Source organism: Triturus cristatus, chromosome 5_2 (assembly GCF_964204655.1).
Source record: "Triturus cristatus chromosome 5_2, aTriCri1.1, whole genome shotgun sequence".
Taxonomy (NCBI): domain Eukaryota; kingdom Metazoa; phylum Chordata; class Amphibia; order Caudata; family Salamandridae; genus Triturus; species Triturus cristatus.
In genome coordinates this window covers 373,517,457-373,534,851 of record NC_140588.1, presented here as the reverse complement: position 1 = coordinate 373,534,851, position 17,395 = coordinate 373,517,457, and the positions used below count along the sequence as shown (strand labels likewise).

Genomic DNA, 17,395 nt, shown 5'->3' with positions numbered 1-17,395 from the left:
TCTTCAGCCAGGATAGCTTGACTCTAGTGGAATGGAGAGCACAGGACCCACGGCTGGGCATACCCGTCCCACTCGGGGTGACAAATGTAAAAAGAACAGTTGATGGACAGAATGTTAATGTTAATGGTATTCGAACTTATAAAGCGCACTATCACCCCACGGGTATTCTGGCACTGGTTAACACTAGCCCTACTATTGACATATGATACAGTGAGAATAGCACTCGCTAAAAATGATGAAGATCTATATTATACTTTTGGAATAGAGCCAGGTCTTTATTTTCTTCCTAAACTGCAAAAGGTCTACTATCTGTCTACAACTGGTCGGGAGTTCATTCCAGAGCTGAGCGGCTGCAGTGCTAACGGCTCTTCCTCCATTTTTGTTCCTTTAAATCTAGGCACTTTTACCAACTTAGCTGAAGATGACCGAAGGATTCTGGTAAGAACATGCCATTCGAATTTTCTCTGCTGCGGTTTGGCCGAGACAATGCAGAGCTTTACAAAACAATGCAGAGTGATTTGAATTGTATCCTCTGTGACACTGGGAACCAATGAAGTTCTTTAAGAGTCATGGAGGCTGATGATCGATGTGATCTCATTAGGGCTAGCTTAGCGGCTATTATCTGAATTCCCTGAAGTCTTCAATCAAATAATTTGTGCATTACGGATGTATGATGTTACAACGCAGGCTTTTACAATGCATGCTGTTACAACGAAATTTTTACAACGCAAATGCAGTGACAACGCAAGTCTTTACAACGCAAGTCTTTACATCGACTTGCACTAGATGGCATGCTAACATTAAAAAAGTGTAATTTACTATTCTAACTCCAGTCCACGTAACAGTAGGGAAGGTGTTTGGATAGTAAACTACACTATTTTTAATGTTAGCACGCCATCTAGTGCAAGTCGATGTAAAGACTTGCGTTTTAATGGCATGCGTTGTCAATGCATTTGCGTTGTAACAGTTTCGTTGTAATGGTAGTGCGTTGTAAAAGTTGCGTTGTAAAGGTTGTTTCCCGTGCATTACAGTAATCTAGCCAGCTCAGAATGACACATCTCACTATCAGTGCTCTGGTTGGAATTGGTAGCATCAGAAGAATCTTCCGTAGCACTCTGATAAGGGAAATACTAGTCCCGACCGTTTTATTCACTTGAGCTTCTAAACTCAATTTGTCATCAAATACTACCCCCAGATTGTGCACTGACTCAGAGGGTGTCAATGGCTTATCCATGGGGATAGGCCAAAAATTAGTCGGGAGCAGAAGCGGAACTTTCTTAGCCGCACAGCATAAAATATCTGTTTTATCACCGTTGAATTGCAGAGAGTTATTCTTAAGCCATTGTGCAGTATCCTGCATACATGCATTGAAGTTTTCCAGTCATAAAGATTGGTTCCCCTCCAATGACAGGATGAGTTGAGTATCATCTGCATAGTTCACTAGATTAACATTGTGGGACTTAATGACAGAGACCAGAGGGCTCACATAGATACTAAACAATATCGGGCTAATTGCTGATCCCTCAGGGACGCCATGCTGAATGTTAGTAAAATCTGATTGATACGGGGGTAAGGCTAATGCCTGTTGCCTGTTCGACAAGTATGATTGAAACCATTTCAGAGCCATACCCTCTACCCCAACTTCTTTAAGCCTCGTCAACAGAATGTTATGGTTTACCGTATCGAATGCGGCAGAAAGGTCTAACAAAATCAGTATAACTGGTTGTCCCTTGTCTACTCGCATTCGAAGTTCATCCAGGACTGTCACCAGGGCAGTCTCTGTTCCATGTCCCGGACGGAAACCAAATTGCACATCTTCTTGCTTATTGTTCATTTCCAAAAACTGCGAGAGTGTTTTGCTGAACAGGCGCTCTGTGATCTTCACAGGCTACGGTAGAAGAGAGATGGGTCTATAGTTTTTAGGGCACACAGGGTCAAGCGTACCTTTCTTCAGAAGTGGTGATACTATCGCGTGTTTCCAGTAGGCTGGTACCACCCCACTACTCAGGGATTGGCCGCAAATCTGTCGGAGTAGCGGAAAGAGTTCTGCACCTAATTCTTTCCATATCCTGTGTGGTAAGGGATCCATTGGAGAGCCTGAGGAGACACTTATCGCTAATCTATTGAAGTCCTCCTCTGAAGCTATCTCAAGGAGATCTAAAGTGCCCAAAGTATCCTTACCTACCCACCCCTCCTTCTGAGTCAGTGGTGGCCTCTTAATCATACTGCTATGATCCTCTACCTTGTCTACTTCGCCCATTTTCAGGCCATCAGTGATTTTACTGGTCTTCTCCTCAAAGAAGATCTCTAGGCTGTCACAAATGTCCTGTGTGGCATTAATCTTAATTGTTGTGCAGTCAGGATTGGAGAGGTTGTTCACTATTTTAAATATATTTCTAGTGCTATTTGACGCTTTCGGGGTGATGTCTGCGTAATACTCTGCTTTTACTATGGAGATTTCTTTTTTTATAGTTACCTATTGCCACCTTCAAGGCAGTTTTATCTTCATCTGCGTATACCTTTCTCCACTTTCGTTCTGCCTGTTTGCAGCCCTTTTTAAAGTTAATTAACTTTTCATTGTACCACGGGGCTGACAGTCTGCATGGTTGTTTATGGTTTTTCATAGGGTCGATCTGATCCAGTGTATTGCCTATCTGTTGGCAAAATGTTGTATAATTTCATCCACCTGTTTATTTGCGTCAAGAGGGCTTTTAACAGAAAACACCGGGGATTGTTTTGCTTTTTTCAAAAGTCTGTTCCAGTCCCTGCCTCGACTATTATTTTCCATAAAGGTAGTGGAGGTGTTCTTCTGGGGTTAAATACCAAAAACCTAATCAGGTAATGGGCAGACCAACCCAAGGGTAGGATGCCTTCCAGTCCTATAATGTTTTTTGCAGAAAAGAATTGATTGAGTGCATGTCCTCCCCTGTGTGTTGGCTCTGTTGCCCACTGTTGCAAATTCAAGTTCTCATAAGATTGGAGAAGATTTTTAAAAGCTGGGTCTAAATTCCCGTTAGGCCATAGAATAAAATCCCCTAGAATAAGCAATCTAGTATGAGTAAGCGTCATATAACAGAAAATGTTGAGTAATGCCTATTGTTGGGGGCTAGCTGAACCAGGGGGTCTGTAGCATACTATGCATGCAGGTCAGCAGATGCCCTTAATGGTCCTTTAGCGAAAATCACAAGAGTTCAATGCCCTTCGCATCATCAATGTCCATTCAGGTGAAGTTCCATTTCTCCTTCAAAATAATCCCTACCCCCCCTCCTCTGCCGCAATGCAGAAGCTTATGAAAGGCCTTATATCCCGGTGGGCATGTCAACCCCACTTCAAAATCTGCATCAGGACACGTCCATGTTTCTGTCATAAACATTGCATCCAGCTTGTGTGTTTCCAGCAGTAGTTGGATCTCCAGATGATGTTTCACCAGGGATCTCACATTAAGTAATCCACATTTAAGGTTGTCCCCTCCTGCAACTTCCAAAACCGTCCTTGCAATCCCTTAATGCTTTTATTCACCAGCATTACATCCCCTGCTCACCTATTGCCCAGAGTTGTTCGCTCATGTAGCGGTGGTACGTGTTCCCCGCAGAGATCTTTCCCAAACTGGCAGCATGGCTGGCGCTGTGTGCGGCCGGTGCGCGGATGGGCGCAGACGTGCTTGTCTTTGGCGCGGCGCGCTCGCGCTTGCATCAGCTTAAATAGGGAGAGTTGCCTCCTCCTTCAGGTGGCGAAAGAACTAGACCGCTAACCAGGTGGCAATAAAATGGTGACCCACTCTTAGAATGCAGAACAATGTCATACATTCACACCAGTACAGAGATCTGGGCCTAAATCCATAGTTGTTTTTCTTTCTCATGCCATTCCAGTTTGAATCCAGCCACATGCAAATCAGTCTTGATCCTTCGCCCATTGGGAACAGTCCAGCCCGAACTGCCAGGGCAGGTGTTCCCTGGACTAGAAACAAGCATCCTAGGACCGGTTTCTGGGTTTCACCCCTCTTCAGCCAGGATAGCTTGACTCCAGTGGCATGGAAAGCACGGGACCCACATCTGGGCATACCCGTTCACTCGGTGTGATAAATGCAAAAAGAACAGTTGATAGACAGAATGCAGAACAATGTCATACATTCACCCGAGTACAGAGATCTGGAACTAAATCCATCGTTTTTTTGCTCCCCATGTCATTTCAGTTTGAACCCGGCCATATGCAAATCAGACTTAATCCTGAGCCCAATTGGAACAGTCCAGCCCGAACTGCCAGAGCTGGTCCTCCCTGGACTGGAAACAAGCATCCTAGGACCGGTTTCAGGGTTCCACCCTTTCTTCAGCCAGGATAGCTTCATTCCAGTGGCATTGAGAGCACAGGACCCACGTCAGGGCATAACCGTCCCACTCAAGGTGAAAAATGCAAAAAGAACAGTTGATTGACAGAATGCACAATTATATCATACATTCACCCCAGTACAGAGAGCTGGGTCTAAATCCACTGTTTTTTTGCTCCCCATGCCATTCCCTTTTGAACCCAGCCATATGCAAATCAATCTTGATCCTGCGCCCAATGGGAACAGTCCAGCCCAAACTGCCAGTGCAGGTCTTCCCTGGACTGGAAACAAGCATCCTCGGACTGGACTGTTCCCATGAGGCACAGGGTCAAGACTGATTTGCATATGGCCAGGTCTAAACTGGGGTGGCATGGTGAGCAAAAGAATGATAGATGTAACCCAGAACTCTTGACTGGGGGTGAATGTTTTGATTTGTTTTGCATTCCGTCCATCAATTGTGTGTCTTTTGGTTTGTCGCCCTAAGTGCTCCGGGTATGCCCAGACGTGGATCCTGGGCTCCCCGTTCCACTGGATTCAAGCTGTCCTGGCTGATGAGGGGTGGAACCCCCAAACCAGTCCTAGGATGCTTGTTTTCGGTCCAGGGAGGACCTGGCTTGAAAGTTTGGGCTGGACTGTTCCCATGAGGCACAGGGTCAAGACTGATTTGCATATGGCGAGGTCTAAACTGGGGTGGCATGGTGAGCAAAAGAATGATAGATGTAACCCAGAACTCTTGACTGGGGGTGAATGTTTTGATTTGTTTTGCATTCCGTCCATCAATTGTGTGTCTTTTGGTTTGTCGCCCTAAGTGCGCCGGGTATGCCCAGTCGTGGGTCCCGGGCTCGTTGTGCCACTGGATTCAAGCTATCCTGGATGATGAGGGGTGAAACCCCGAAACCAGTCCTAGGATACTTTTTTATGGTCCAGGGAGGACCTGGCTTGGCAGTTCGGGCTGGACTGTTCCAATGAGGCACAGGGTCAAGACTGATTTGCATATGTCCAGGTCTAAACTGGGGTGGCATGGTGAGCGAAATAGTGATGGATTTAACCCAGATCTCTTGACTGGGGGTGAATGTTTTGATTTGTTTTGCATTCTGTCCATCAATTGTGTGTCTTTCACCTTTAATGTTAGAAGTGTCTCATAGCGGTTACACAAGCTGACTGTGAACGTGAGTTGCCTATAATTATTGCCAATGTATACACATTTTTAGGACGCAAATATTTTGGAACCAGAACTACAAAACCATCTCTTGTCAACCCTAGTACTGACAAGGAATCCAAACGGATCTGTGAGTTTATTAAAAAACCATGGGATAAATCTAAACAACCTCAGAAGGGTAAACCCTTGCAGAGGTTCCCCTCCCACTGAATCCTCTGAGAGGAGGTACGATTTGGTATCAGGTTCCTGATACATGTTCTCCTCATTACGTTCATGAATCGTCTGACAAGCAGTATGATAGAGGAGCGCAATCTGAACACAGATAAGAAGAGTACCTGAAGCCAAACAGGGAGACACAACACTCATCTGACGTGAAGCTAAAGAAGGAGGATAAACCTCCTCTATATAAAGCCCCTTTTCAGAAAAAGAAAGTTGCGGTTGTAACCACTAAGTATGCCACAGACACTGAGAACCCTCTTCCGAACAGGAGTTGGGCAGTGACTCTCCACGCCAGCATGGCATAAGTTACAGTAGTGTGTCGGAATCTCCAGGAGTTTCTGGTAGCATGAGCAACCTTGTACTTTTATTATAGTTGAGATCTAAGACAGGCACATAGCCCCACTGGACAGATTATATGATCTTGACATTCAAATTGAGAGTGACATACAGCTCAACATTAAAGTAATATTCTGGGAAAATGTAACTTCGTCTTATGGCATTCTTCCAGCAGAGATTGACTGGCCCCCGCAGTTTGTACAAACATCCCCACAAGGTGAGGATTTTTTACTTTCTTCCTTTTCTGCCCTTGTCTGTTAACAAGTCAAACAAGCCTATACGGCAGAATGGGCTCTTGCACTAGCCCCTGCCCTATATCGCAATAATGTCGGTTGGAATAAGGATTCTCCTCCATGTTATACCAATATAGTCCAGCCCTCAAGTGGATGCTGAACCTCCTGTTCAAGAAATACTTTCCAAATCGGAGTACCAGAGAGTAACTGAATCCTGTGTCTCTCAGATTAATAATCCACTTTTTCCTGTTTTAAAGCTGTATCATTCATGTAGTATAGTCTTAGACTATAGGCATTTAAATTGTCATACACGCACTTTTGCGATTCAGAATAAAGAGAGTACGGCACTCATAAACAATGTAGTTTGTAAGAAATGCAAAGCAACCTTGGATATTTCCAATGTTTTTTTCAGCCACAATCTAGCACCTGAAAGCAGAGATTAGACAGTCTGCTCAGAACTTGGCTTTCCATATTAACAATGCAGTCTGTGAGAAATGCAAAGCAACCTTGGATATTTCCAGTGTTTTTTCAGCCAAAATCTAGTGCCTGAAAGCAGAGATTAGACAGCCTGCTCACCGCTTGGCTTTCCATATATGATATAAGATATGCAAGGCTCCCAGTGGGCTATAAGAATAGCCAGGGACTATGTGCAGCATGCATATTGTCAATTCTATATGAATTACCCTGAAGTATTTTCCTGTGTTGATGATATCTACCTTACGGATGATGATTTAAACCCACATTTAGCCAGAGTAGATTGCCAAAAATTGGGATTTGCACAACTTGGCTATAAATTCAACTTTAAGAAATCTAATAGGGCTTTTATAAGTGTCCTTTTTCTAGCATATGAACGTACAGATGAAGGAAAGAGTCTTGCACCTTATGTTTTGGAGAAGTGTGCACAATTGCAACCTCCAAATACATTGAAGAAATTACAGTCCCTGCTGGGATTCCTTCATTTTGACAGAACTTACATACCAGATCATGCACAACTCATCAAACCACCTAACGAATTAATACACCCTGACTTTTCTATTTCACTTTGGACCTCAGAACATACAGACACACTCAGATCCTTACAATCTACCTTGCTTGCCACACATCACTTACATGTAAATACAACAAACCTAGCCATCTGGGTTTTACCACCGGGTGCAATAGGATTTACCTATATTACTTTTAATGAAGGTTAAACAGTGCAGAGAGAATATACATCAAATTTATATTCCAGTGCAGAAACGCATTTTGCTTCAACTGAAAAAATGCTGACTACAGTGCAGATGGCTATCCTAAAAGAACGGCCACTTGCACAAGGGAAACACATTATTGTCGTCACTCCCGCACCAGTCGGAGAGGCTGTCACAAAAGCCAGCATTCCAAGCGCTAAAGCCATCCATCGTAGATGGATCGAATGGGCAAGATCCTTAACAGCTGTTGATGTAGACTAGTCTTTGACCTGACTTTACCAACACAAGAATTCTTACAGTATGAGCATGTTTACTCTTCACCCAATTCTGCCTTACCTCTTGAACAATACAAATATATTGTTTACACTGACGATTCAGTAAAATCTGCTATAGGTTCTAAACAGCAATATGCAGCGGCATGCACCACTGTTGTTGGAGTTCTGTTGGACAGAAACTTCCAACTACAAAAAACTCGCACACAGTCTCCAGGGGACTACACTGCACATTTAGCTGAACTAAAAGCTTTGCGCCTTGAACATACGGATACAGAATCCCCAAAGCTTATAGTGTGCGATTCGTATCACTGTGTACAGTCCTTTAATGATAATTTACATTATTGGCAGAATGGATTCAAAGACTCTAAAGCCAGTACAATCAAGCATAAAACGCTTTGGGTTAAAGTGGTAAACCTCAAAGACAGGTTGCCACTGACATATGTTACACATACATTGAGTCATCAGCCTGTGGTAGCACATGTTGAAGGGAATTTTCTGGCCGATGAAGCTGGCATATCTGCAGTCGTGACTGCTATTATTGCCGTAATTACTAGTTCTAAAACGAGAATAGATAGCAATATCTTGGCTGCCGTTAATGCTAATAAACATGGCACCCCCTAACCTAAAGACATTCCATCTAATTATATGTATTACGTAAGTGAACAAAACTTTGCTTTTGTAATTATTCCAGTGGTTGGCGATGGATTGATTCCTAAAAAGACTGCAGATTAGCTTTAGTACTAGTCGCGCATGAAGGTGTTGCTACTGCACATGCTGGTGTGGCAGCCACTGTTTAATTGCTACAGCAATATTATTTGTGGCAAGGCTTATACCAACAGGCAAACAAATATGTCCTGTGTTGCGACATTTGTCTACAAATTAAAGCTTCCACCGTGGCTCGTCCACCACAGATACACCGATTGATTTCCAGCATGCCTTTTTTGCTGCATTTAAGTGGACTACTGTGGTCCGTTGATTTCGGGCACTGCGTTTAAATTTCTTTTAAAAACTGTTGATCCTTACTCTATATTCCTCTGGGTTTGGCCACAGCGTTCGCCTGATGCTCAAACTGTTATTAAAAACATGCAAGTCTTTATCGGGACACATTCATGCAGTACACTCCACTCAGACCAGGGTCCGGCTTTTGCTATGATGGCCCTGGGTTTGCAGGTGCATTAATCATCTCCATATCGGCCCGAGGGCATTTCTGTTGTGGTGAGGATGAATGTGACATAAAGCAGTCCTTGACAGCTAGAATATTAAGCACTGGGCATGGCTGGATCCCTCACATATATGGGGTTCAAAGGACTCTTAAAAACATCCGTAAACAATCTCTGGGTAGGTGGACCCCATATGAAGTACTTTTTGGCATCAAAATGTACGTTTCAGACCTTGATGGTCCATACAATGTGGCGGCAGGCACGCCCTTTGACATAGATAGTCGTTGTGCTGTTTTACAAAAACTGTAAAAGTTCAATGACACCCAATCCAAGGAGCATTTGAAGACATCTCCCTCCAAATACCAGTGAGGCCCCAATTTTGCAAACAATTGTGGCATTTGCAGCGCCAGTTGTTGACTACCTCTAAGTGGTTCGCCCAGAAGTATGGGGGGGACACTAGTGAGAATCATTTTGTTAGGATTATTGTTATGTTTGTTGTTTGCTTTTTTATTGTGATATATGTCATTTGTTTGTTTTCTCTTTTGATTGGGTGCCATTGTTTATGTGTGCTACAAATAGATTGTGATACATTCGTTCAGAATAATAATAACTGTGGCGAGGGTAATTAAATGTGCTCTTCTCAAAAATTGATTCATTTATTATTTTTTCCTTTTATACCATTTTCTATTGTATAAAGTTACGTCCCATACCCAGGTATAAAAGGGTTATTTGGGTATACCCCTGTTGATTATGTATAATAGAAATATCCATCTGCTGTTTTTTAACAGGCAGTTCTTATCATATAAGCCAGGACTTATCGTTTTGAAAACAGGGAGGAGAAATTCTCAAAGTGCAAAGGTCCCGTGCAGAGAGAGCTGCACCATCTGAGATATAGAACAGCTACCTATGCATGCCAGGTATGGGATTCACCACTAATCCCAGAGTTCTCCAATGTATCACTCTGTTCCCGTAGTGAGGGTAGGCTTAGGGAGATCTGCCATTCAATATGAAAGGGCTTTTTATTGTGCATAACTATTGATCATGCTAATCACATTGTTGACCTGCATATGTTTTCTATTTGCAGCGCAGTTGCTTCATGATAGAGCACAATAGCTTCAATAAATATTGTAAGCTTACCTTATGACTTTTTATATATATATTGTGGACATGTATGAGTGAGAGATCGAAAGCTGATGGCCTCCTACAGCAGTCCCTGAGAGGGTCTAGAGTGTTGTGTTCTAGGGTGCAAAATTACTTGTTTCTTTGGGAAGGTTAGGAAGGGAAGAAAGGCCCTAAGAGCTAGTCTGGATTTGAACCAATAGCTACTGATCTGCTATGGTGACCCAGTCTCTACATACTGATGTTCTGTGGTCCCAAGCATAGTTCTGTTTCTGAGCAGAATCCTTACAACATTCTTCCCTGGTAGCAGACACATTCAGCGAACTTGAATGGATCATAACAGGGCTTCCTATAAAAAAGCATTGAAATTATTTTGTTCATTTGTGTTCTATGATAGCCTTTGATCCTGTTTCTGCTGATCCTTTCCAGGTTTTGGATTTCTTTAGGGGTGGTTTTCTGAAGGAACTGCCTTTTGTTACTTTCTCTGCTAAGTAGGCCTGCCTTAAAATCATGTAGATGTGTTAGGAGTGACATGTCTGCTGTGGTATACTGTGTTTTTGAAGAGTTTACATTTACAGAAACGTTTTTCCTGGCTTAAAGTTCCCTCTTGGGATTTACCAATTGTTTTGAGGGATTGCAGTGTGAGCCTTTCCAACCTCTGAGTTTGGTTCGGATGGTTTGGTTGACAGTTAAATTGCTATTTCTTTTAGTCATTACAACTGTTAAATGGATTGGGAAGCTGTGTTCTCTGGTCATTACTTAGCCGTATATTAGGATCCTAACAGATAGTGTGATTCTTCATCCTACCCCAAATTTGTTCCTAAGATTAATTCTAAATGTGATACTGATCAGGAGTTGATTCTTACTGTATTACAGGGTGGCGATCTGCCGCACGATCTTTCCTGCCTTGAAGTTACATGAACTCTGTTGTGTTATTTGGATCTCACTAAGTAACTCAAAATTTTAAATTATCTCCTTATTGCTTATGAGAGTGTTAAGAACGGTAAACAGGTGTCTATAAATGCTTTGCATTGATGATTCGACAAGCCATTTCTCAGGCATATAAGTCTGTTGGAAAATCCTCTCCTCAGATTCAGGATCATTCCATCAAGTCGGTCACCTCTTCCGGAGCTTAGATTGGTGGGGTAGCTATTCAGGAAATGTGCCATGCAGCTACCTGGGTGTCCCATAACACGTTTGTAAAACATTACAGGTTGGATGTGTTGACCAACACTTCTTATATTTTGGTTTGAATGTTGTGAAAGTAGCAATGAGGTAATTGTTGTTCCTGTAATAAAATTGTGTTGCATTGAAAGTTGGTGCAGTGTCATTTCTATGAAGTATGTGCGTATCGCACATAGAAATACACGTCGTATTGACTGGGGTGAGGGGGACCAATGAGGAATTAATAAAACTGTTACTTACCAGTAAATTTCATTACCGGAATTAGGTCCCCCTCGTCCCAGTTAGAACCCCTCCCTTCCGCCTGGTTGAGTAGTTCTGCACCTACTTTCTTTTGAGTCTGGATACTCACAGAACAGGTGGGGGGGCCTTAAGTCCATGTCGGTCATGAACATAAGGGTAGGACTTTCATTCAGAAGTATGGTATAGACGCAGTGGGCGGGGCGGCCTCGTGTCACATTGACTGGGACATGGGAGGCCTAATTTGGAAGTTATTCGTTCCATGTTGACACTCCTGCTCCAAATTGTGTGGGGGCCTGAAACATCATACTCCATGCCTCTTAAATTAAGAAGTATCCCTGCTTTAAAAATAATTCAATTTATTACAAAATATGTATCAGTTTGTTATTCTCCTATGATATGAGGAGCATTTGTACATCTGAGACTCATTTCTTTTTCCTGTGCTTTTCTCTAGATACAAGAATTGGAAGGTAGAGTAGACCTAAAGATAGAAGAATGCACAAAACTTAAAGAAGACAATGACAATCTTCAAAGACATATGAATAGCCTAATATGTAAGGTACTGCTATTGCCATTTCTGTTTTATAAACCAAGGTTTTAGGGCCTTATTTACACAATCTGTGTAAGTTATTTCAAGTGTGTACAATGTTCTTGCATGCCCATAGGTTTCATCGGTTTGTTTCATTCATGAAACTGGCTGATTTCTGCATGCATAAACTACACATGTTAGAAGAAACTGTCGTATGTCACTGGTATATTTATTAAAAAATGACTGACAATATTTCTAAAGTGAGAAGTAGGTATTGTATGCATTGTGTAAAATGCACAAGTTTTTTCCTAACATCCCTCTCCTATCAAAATGGGATGGATTACTGAACTATCCTACAGTGAAACAAGGTCTTAACCTGAATCTTTTAAATGTGAGTTACACGTGTTGAAAAATTCATTTAAGTTTAAGATATCCCCGACCACTGAATTGATACACTCCTCAAAACAACCAGAAGTTTGAAATGATAAAAAGCACCATGGGCCCGATTCACAAAGGTAAACTTAGACCTGAAGACTAAGTTTAGACCTAAAGTCTAACTTCGGGCCTAAAGTTAGACTTTGGGTCTAAAGTTAGACTTCAGGTCTAAAGTTAGACTTTAAGTCTAAACTTAGACTTTAGGTCCAAAGTTAGGCTATAGATCTAAAAATAGGCCTTAGGTCTAAACTTAGACTTCAAGTCTAAGGTTGGACTTCAGGTCTAAGTTTACCTTTGTTGATTGGACTTTGAGTGTGCAATTCAGTCATGAGTGAATAAATCACTCACCTGTATGCCAACTACACTTATATCTGTCCTTTTGTCTTAGTGAATAATGTATACATTACAAATGTGTAACTTTCACACTTTTCCAGACAAAGTTCTGACTTACATCTGACAATATCTGCCAAAATGTAGGCCAATATTGTTCTATGACCTACCCCCCAAGACCAAGGAGGGTAGCATGGCACCATAAAATTATGCATTTGATGGATCGATTTTCCCTGCACAGCTCTTGTCTGCTCAGTCTGTTTTGCACATATCTATGAATTTAGATTTGTTTCTGCAAACAACATAGAAAAGTTAGTTAATGTGATCAGTGTATTTATTATACGTTATATAATGTGTTGTGATAAAGTCGGGGCCAGTACTACATCACCATAAATGGCCACAGGAGAGCACCAGATTAAAACAGACAGCCTCAGATATTGCCTTTCTTCTCTGGGAAAGGTAAATACCAAACCGCACAAAATCCTTTTACCTCATCTGTAAATATCCTTGCACCGTAGCTGGACAAAGCCACAAGGTGCTTGAGAGAGACACCTGGCACATGACAGTTAAGAGAGGAAGACCAAAGCACAAGCTGGATGAGAGAAAGACTGAGGCACAAACCAAAAGAAGGGGGAACAGATGAGTTAAGGGAACAGAGATACATGAAAGATAAGAGAGGGGAGTAAAGAACAAGATAAATGTCAGATCAGACCATGACAAATGATGAGAGGACCAAGTAACAAGTTGGGTGGTAAAAGGCTAGGACACAGAAAATGGCTAAAGGAGCAGTTCAGGGTACACAGAAGGGGAAGGATTCAGCATAGGTTAGAAAGTGGGAAAAAACGAGAACGCTGATAGGAAAGTGAGGCATCTGCGAGATGATGCAGGAGGTGAGGGGAAAGCAAATATGAGAGGAGAGTATAGCAGTCAGTAGTTGAGATGAGAGACAAATTCACAGATGGGTGCAAGAGTAGACCAGGGTACAGGGCTGGAGTGAGGGAGACCAACCCTGCCCCACAGCAAAGGACTTTCGTTACTGCCACAATAAAACACCTGGAACAACCTTCTTTTGCGAGATTCCTCAATTGCATTAGTTGCATGATCTTAACTTCCACAGTGGACACAGCACCAGTAATTACGGCAAGCACATAGACCCGGTTTATTCGAAGCAAACTCTGATTCCGCACAGACTGATCAGCACCATGCACCGGATCATTTGCAGGCATTTCCCTTGAGGGCCTAGTCTTACTTTGCCACTACACGAAGCAAAAGTGAACCCCTTTTCATGCTGCTATGCCCTGCTGGAGGCCACCTCCCCCCGCCTATTCTCGTAACAAACATTTTAACAGCGGCGGTTTCTTTATTTGGGCACGGGGATGTCACCCTCCGTGTTTGCTTGCCATAATAAATGTTTAATGAATACTTTTGAGTCCATATTTTCTTTTTGCCGCAGTGCATGGCATGACCCAGGCAAAGGAGTAAAAGGTTACATTTGGGGGGCGGGGGCTTGAAGCCTTCGCTCCAACCCTGTTTAATGATTTGCATGTGCCAGGCCTCCTTGGGATGAGGTGTGCATGTCAAGTTGGGCGGGTGGCTTGCTCGGACAAGCTCGACATGCACAGTTGAGCCCACACCTGTAGCGGTCTAGTTTATCGGATGACTCAATGGGGCCAACTGCCCCAGAAGCAACCCCACACTATGTATCACTCTCTGGCCAGGCGTGGCCAGAGAGGTTAAATACAGGGGGCCGGGGTCGCTCGAGACCTTCCGGCCAATACCACTACACTGTGTGTGTGCATGTCTAGTCATTGAATGCCTTGAGGCCTTCACACTGGCGACGAGGGTGGGTCCATAAACCCCCGCAGAACACAGCGAACAGGTCCAGACTGTGGAAACCGAACGGCGGAAGACAAGAAAAACCCCGCTGCCGGCAGGCCGAGAAACAGAAGAGGCGCGAGTGCGGCCACGGGCCCATTCCTCGGTGACAGCACGGAAATTCTATCAAGCTGCAAGCGGTGAGTGAAGCTCGTGAAGCACACCGTAGCACCCGCCCACCAACCCGCAGCCTCTTACTGGCACTGTTCCCGGCGCTCGCCTGCGTGCTGATCCCCAGCACATAGAATGAACGCACTGGTGCTCCTGGCAGGGATCCGGTCGAGCTCGCGCTGCTCCTGCCTGCGCGCATATGCGCTAGTGATTAGGCGCCGCCAGGCCTGCCGGCTCATTTCAGAGGCGCGCTGAACATCTCTCTCCCTCTCTGCACTGCTAGCAACGCTCCAGCGCACGGCAGCCTCCACTGTGAGCCAGCCATCAAGCACTGGCAAATCCATTTGCCACAGGTGGTTCTTGCAAGGCAACCAGTATATCACAAAAGGAATAACTAAAATAAAAACAAGAAGGGAAAAGCGAGCCAAGAACCCAACCTGGAATTTTCAAGTGTGGGAGCTCGTTAATGTGGAACCAACAAGCACAGGCCCATCCAACTGCCTTGGGGAGGTGACCACAGCACATTCCCACGCCAAGCGTACCACGCAACACAAAAGCATCTCTGTGGGCATAACCAGAAACTCGCTATGGTTGACCAGGATGCAGCAGCAGCACCACCATCTGTAGCTCCAGCTGCACAGACACCTCATCCGCACTCACAAGTTAGTGCACTTCCTCTTTTCAGTGAACTCATTGATCCTGCCACAGAGTCACCAAGGTGGAAGGTGTGGATTGACCAGCTCGACAACTATTTTATAGCTACGAGGGAAACGGATGGGGTGTAAAACGGTCGCTTCTGCTTCACTTTGCAGGTGATGAGATATACAAGCTCTTTGCACATCTCCAAAACACAGGCGCCATTACTGATTACGACGCAGCCTTCAGGGCCCTGAACGCCCATTTTGACCCGCAACTCAATCCTGATTATGAACGCTTTAAGCTCAGACAGGCCCGCCAAAGGGAAGGAGAGTCCATGGACACGTTTCATGCGCGCCTAAGAGAACTGGCCAGCACGTGTACCGAAGACGATCAGGCCAAGGAAGTCAGAGCTCAGGCAATTCAAGGCTGCCGAAACAAGACCCTGCGGACTCTCATTCTTCGACAACCACGCATTTCTCTAGAAGACATACTGATCCTGGCACGCTCACATGAGCTATAAGACATTAGAGCGACCACCATGGAAGCGGCGCTTAATCAACCGGCTGGCCAAACAGTGACAGTCAAGACAGAGCGGGCAGATGCCATACGGACGCCGACTCGCGGCAGGCGAGGAAGATGGCCCACTAGAAGCTCACGACTGCCGCAGTGTGGATACTGTGGTAAAGAGGAACATCCACAGGAAGACTATCCAGCGAAGGGAAAAACCTGCGCAAAATGTGGGATCCCCAACCATTTTGCGAGCGTGTGCCGTGGAGGAACGCGAACAGGGGTGCAACAGGATGAAGACCACCATCCAGAACAGTCAGACAGCTCACAATGGAAGAACCTAATGACCCGAGAACAACGACACACCGCAGACAATGTCTGGATGACTCATCCACAGATGAGGAGGAAGAGTGTTACCTCATATCCTTTGCGAGTGATCTCAAGTGAAGACGACGACCACAACCAACATGCGCTATTGAGATCGCAGGATCGCCCGTCACAGCCCTTATCGATACCAGCGCTTCTGTGAACATCATGGGATGTCAACACTACAAAAAGCTAAACCCCAAACCGATGCTGACACCGTCCAAAGTCAGAATCCTCACGTATGGAAGTCAAACTCCACTTCAGTTAAAAGGAAAAATGTCCGTACAAGTCAAATCGGAAAACCATGAAGTTACGACTACATTCCATGTAGTCGACAGAGGATCAGATATACTAGTTGGGAGTCATACCGCCGAAGATCTAAGCCTGTCACTTTTGCAAATGCGGTGAAGTCACTTCAAACAGAGGACATTCTGGAGCTATTTCCCCAACTATTTGAAGGTCTAGGGAGCATGAAGCGGCCACCAGTGAAACTACATATCGAAACAGTGGTGAAGCCTGTCGCCCTGCGACATCGTCGCATACCATTTCACGTAAGGCCACTAGTGGAACAAGAGCTCCTGAAACTTGAGCAGCAAGGGGTGATCAAGAAACTAACGGGGCCGACTCCCTGGGTATCCCCCATGGTGATCACCGAAAAACCAAGACAACCAGGGAAGATCCGAATTTGAATTAACATGAGAATGCCCAATCAAGCATTCAAGAGAGAGAGGCACCTTAGACCGACAGTTGATGACATCCTAGCCGACCTCAACGGGTCCCAGTGGTTTTCGAAACTAGACTTAAATGCTGGGTACCACCAGTTGAAGCTTGCAGAAGAAAGCAGATATGTAACCACATTTTCAACACACTTAGGACTTCCGCGGTACAAAAGATTAAACTTCGGGATATCATCAGCTGCGGAGATATTCCAGAATGCTGTAAGAGAAATCTTGTCAGGACTGCAAGGTGTCCTCAACGTCAGTGATGACATTCTAATACATTCAGCAACCATAGAGGACCACCACCGGCAGCTCAGAGCCACCCTGAGGCGACTCTCAGACTACAGAGTGACCTTACATAAAGAGAAGTGCCAATTCTTCAAGAAAACCATTGAATTCTTTGGTTACGTATTCAGTCTGGATGGAGTGAAGGTGGACCCCAGAAAATCA

At 44.2% G+C, this 17,395-nt stretch overlaps 1 protein-coding gene across 1 annotated transcript in view; it reads left to right on the top strand.

Annotated features, from left to right (window-relative positions):
- CAGE1 (cancer antigen 1) overlaps nucleotides 1–17,395 on the top strand; it is a 498,804-nt gene that overhangs the window by 377,368 nt on the left and 104,041 nt on the right. Inside the window, exon 7 of the mRNA XM_085606352.1 lies at nucleotides 11,889–11,993. Coding sequence (XP_085462478.1) covers nucleotides 11,889–11,993 — 105 coding nt within the window. The remainder of the gene's footprint in view (nucleotides 1–11,888; nucleotides 11,994–17,395) is intronic.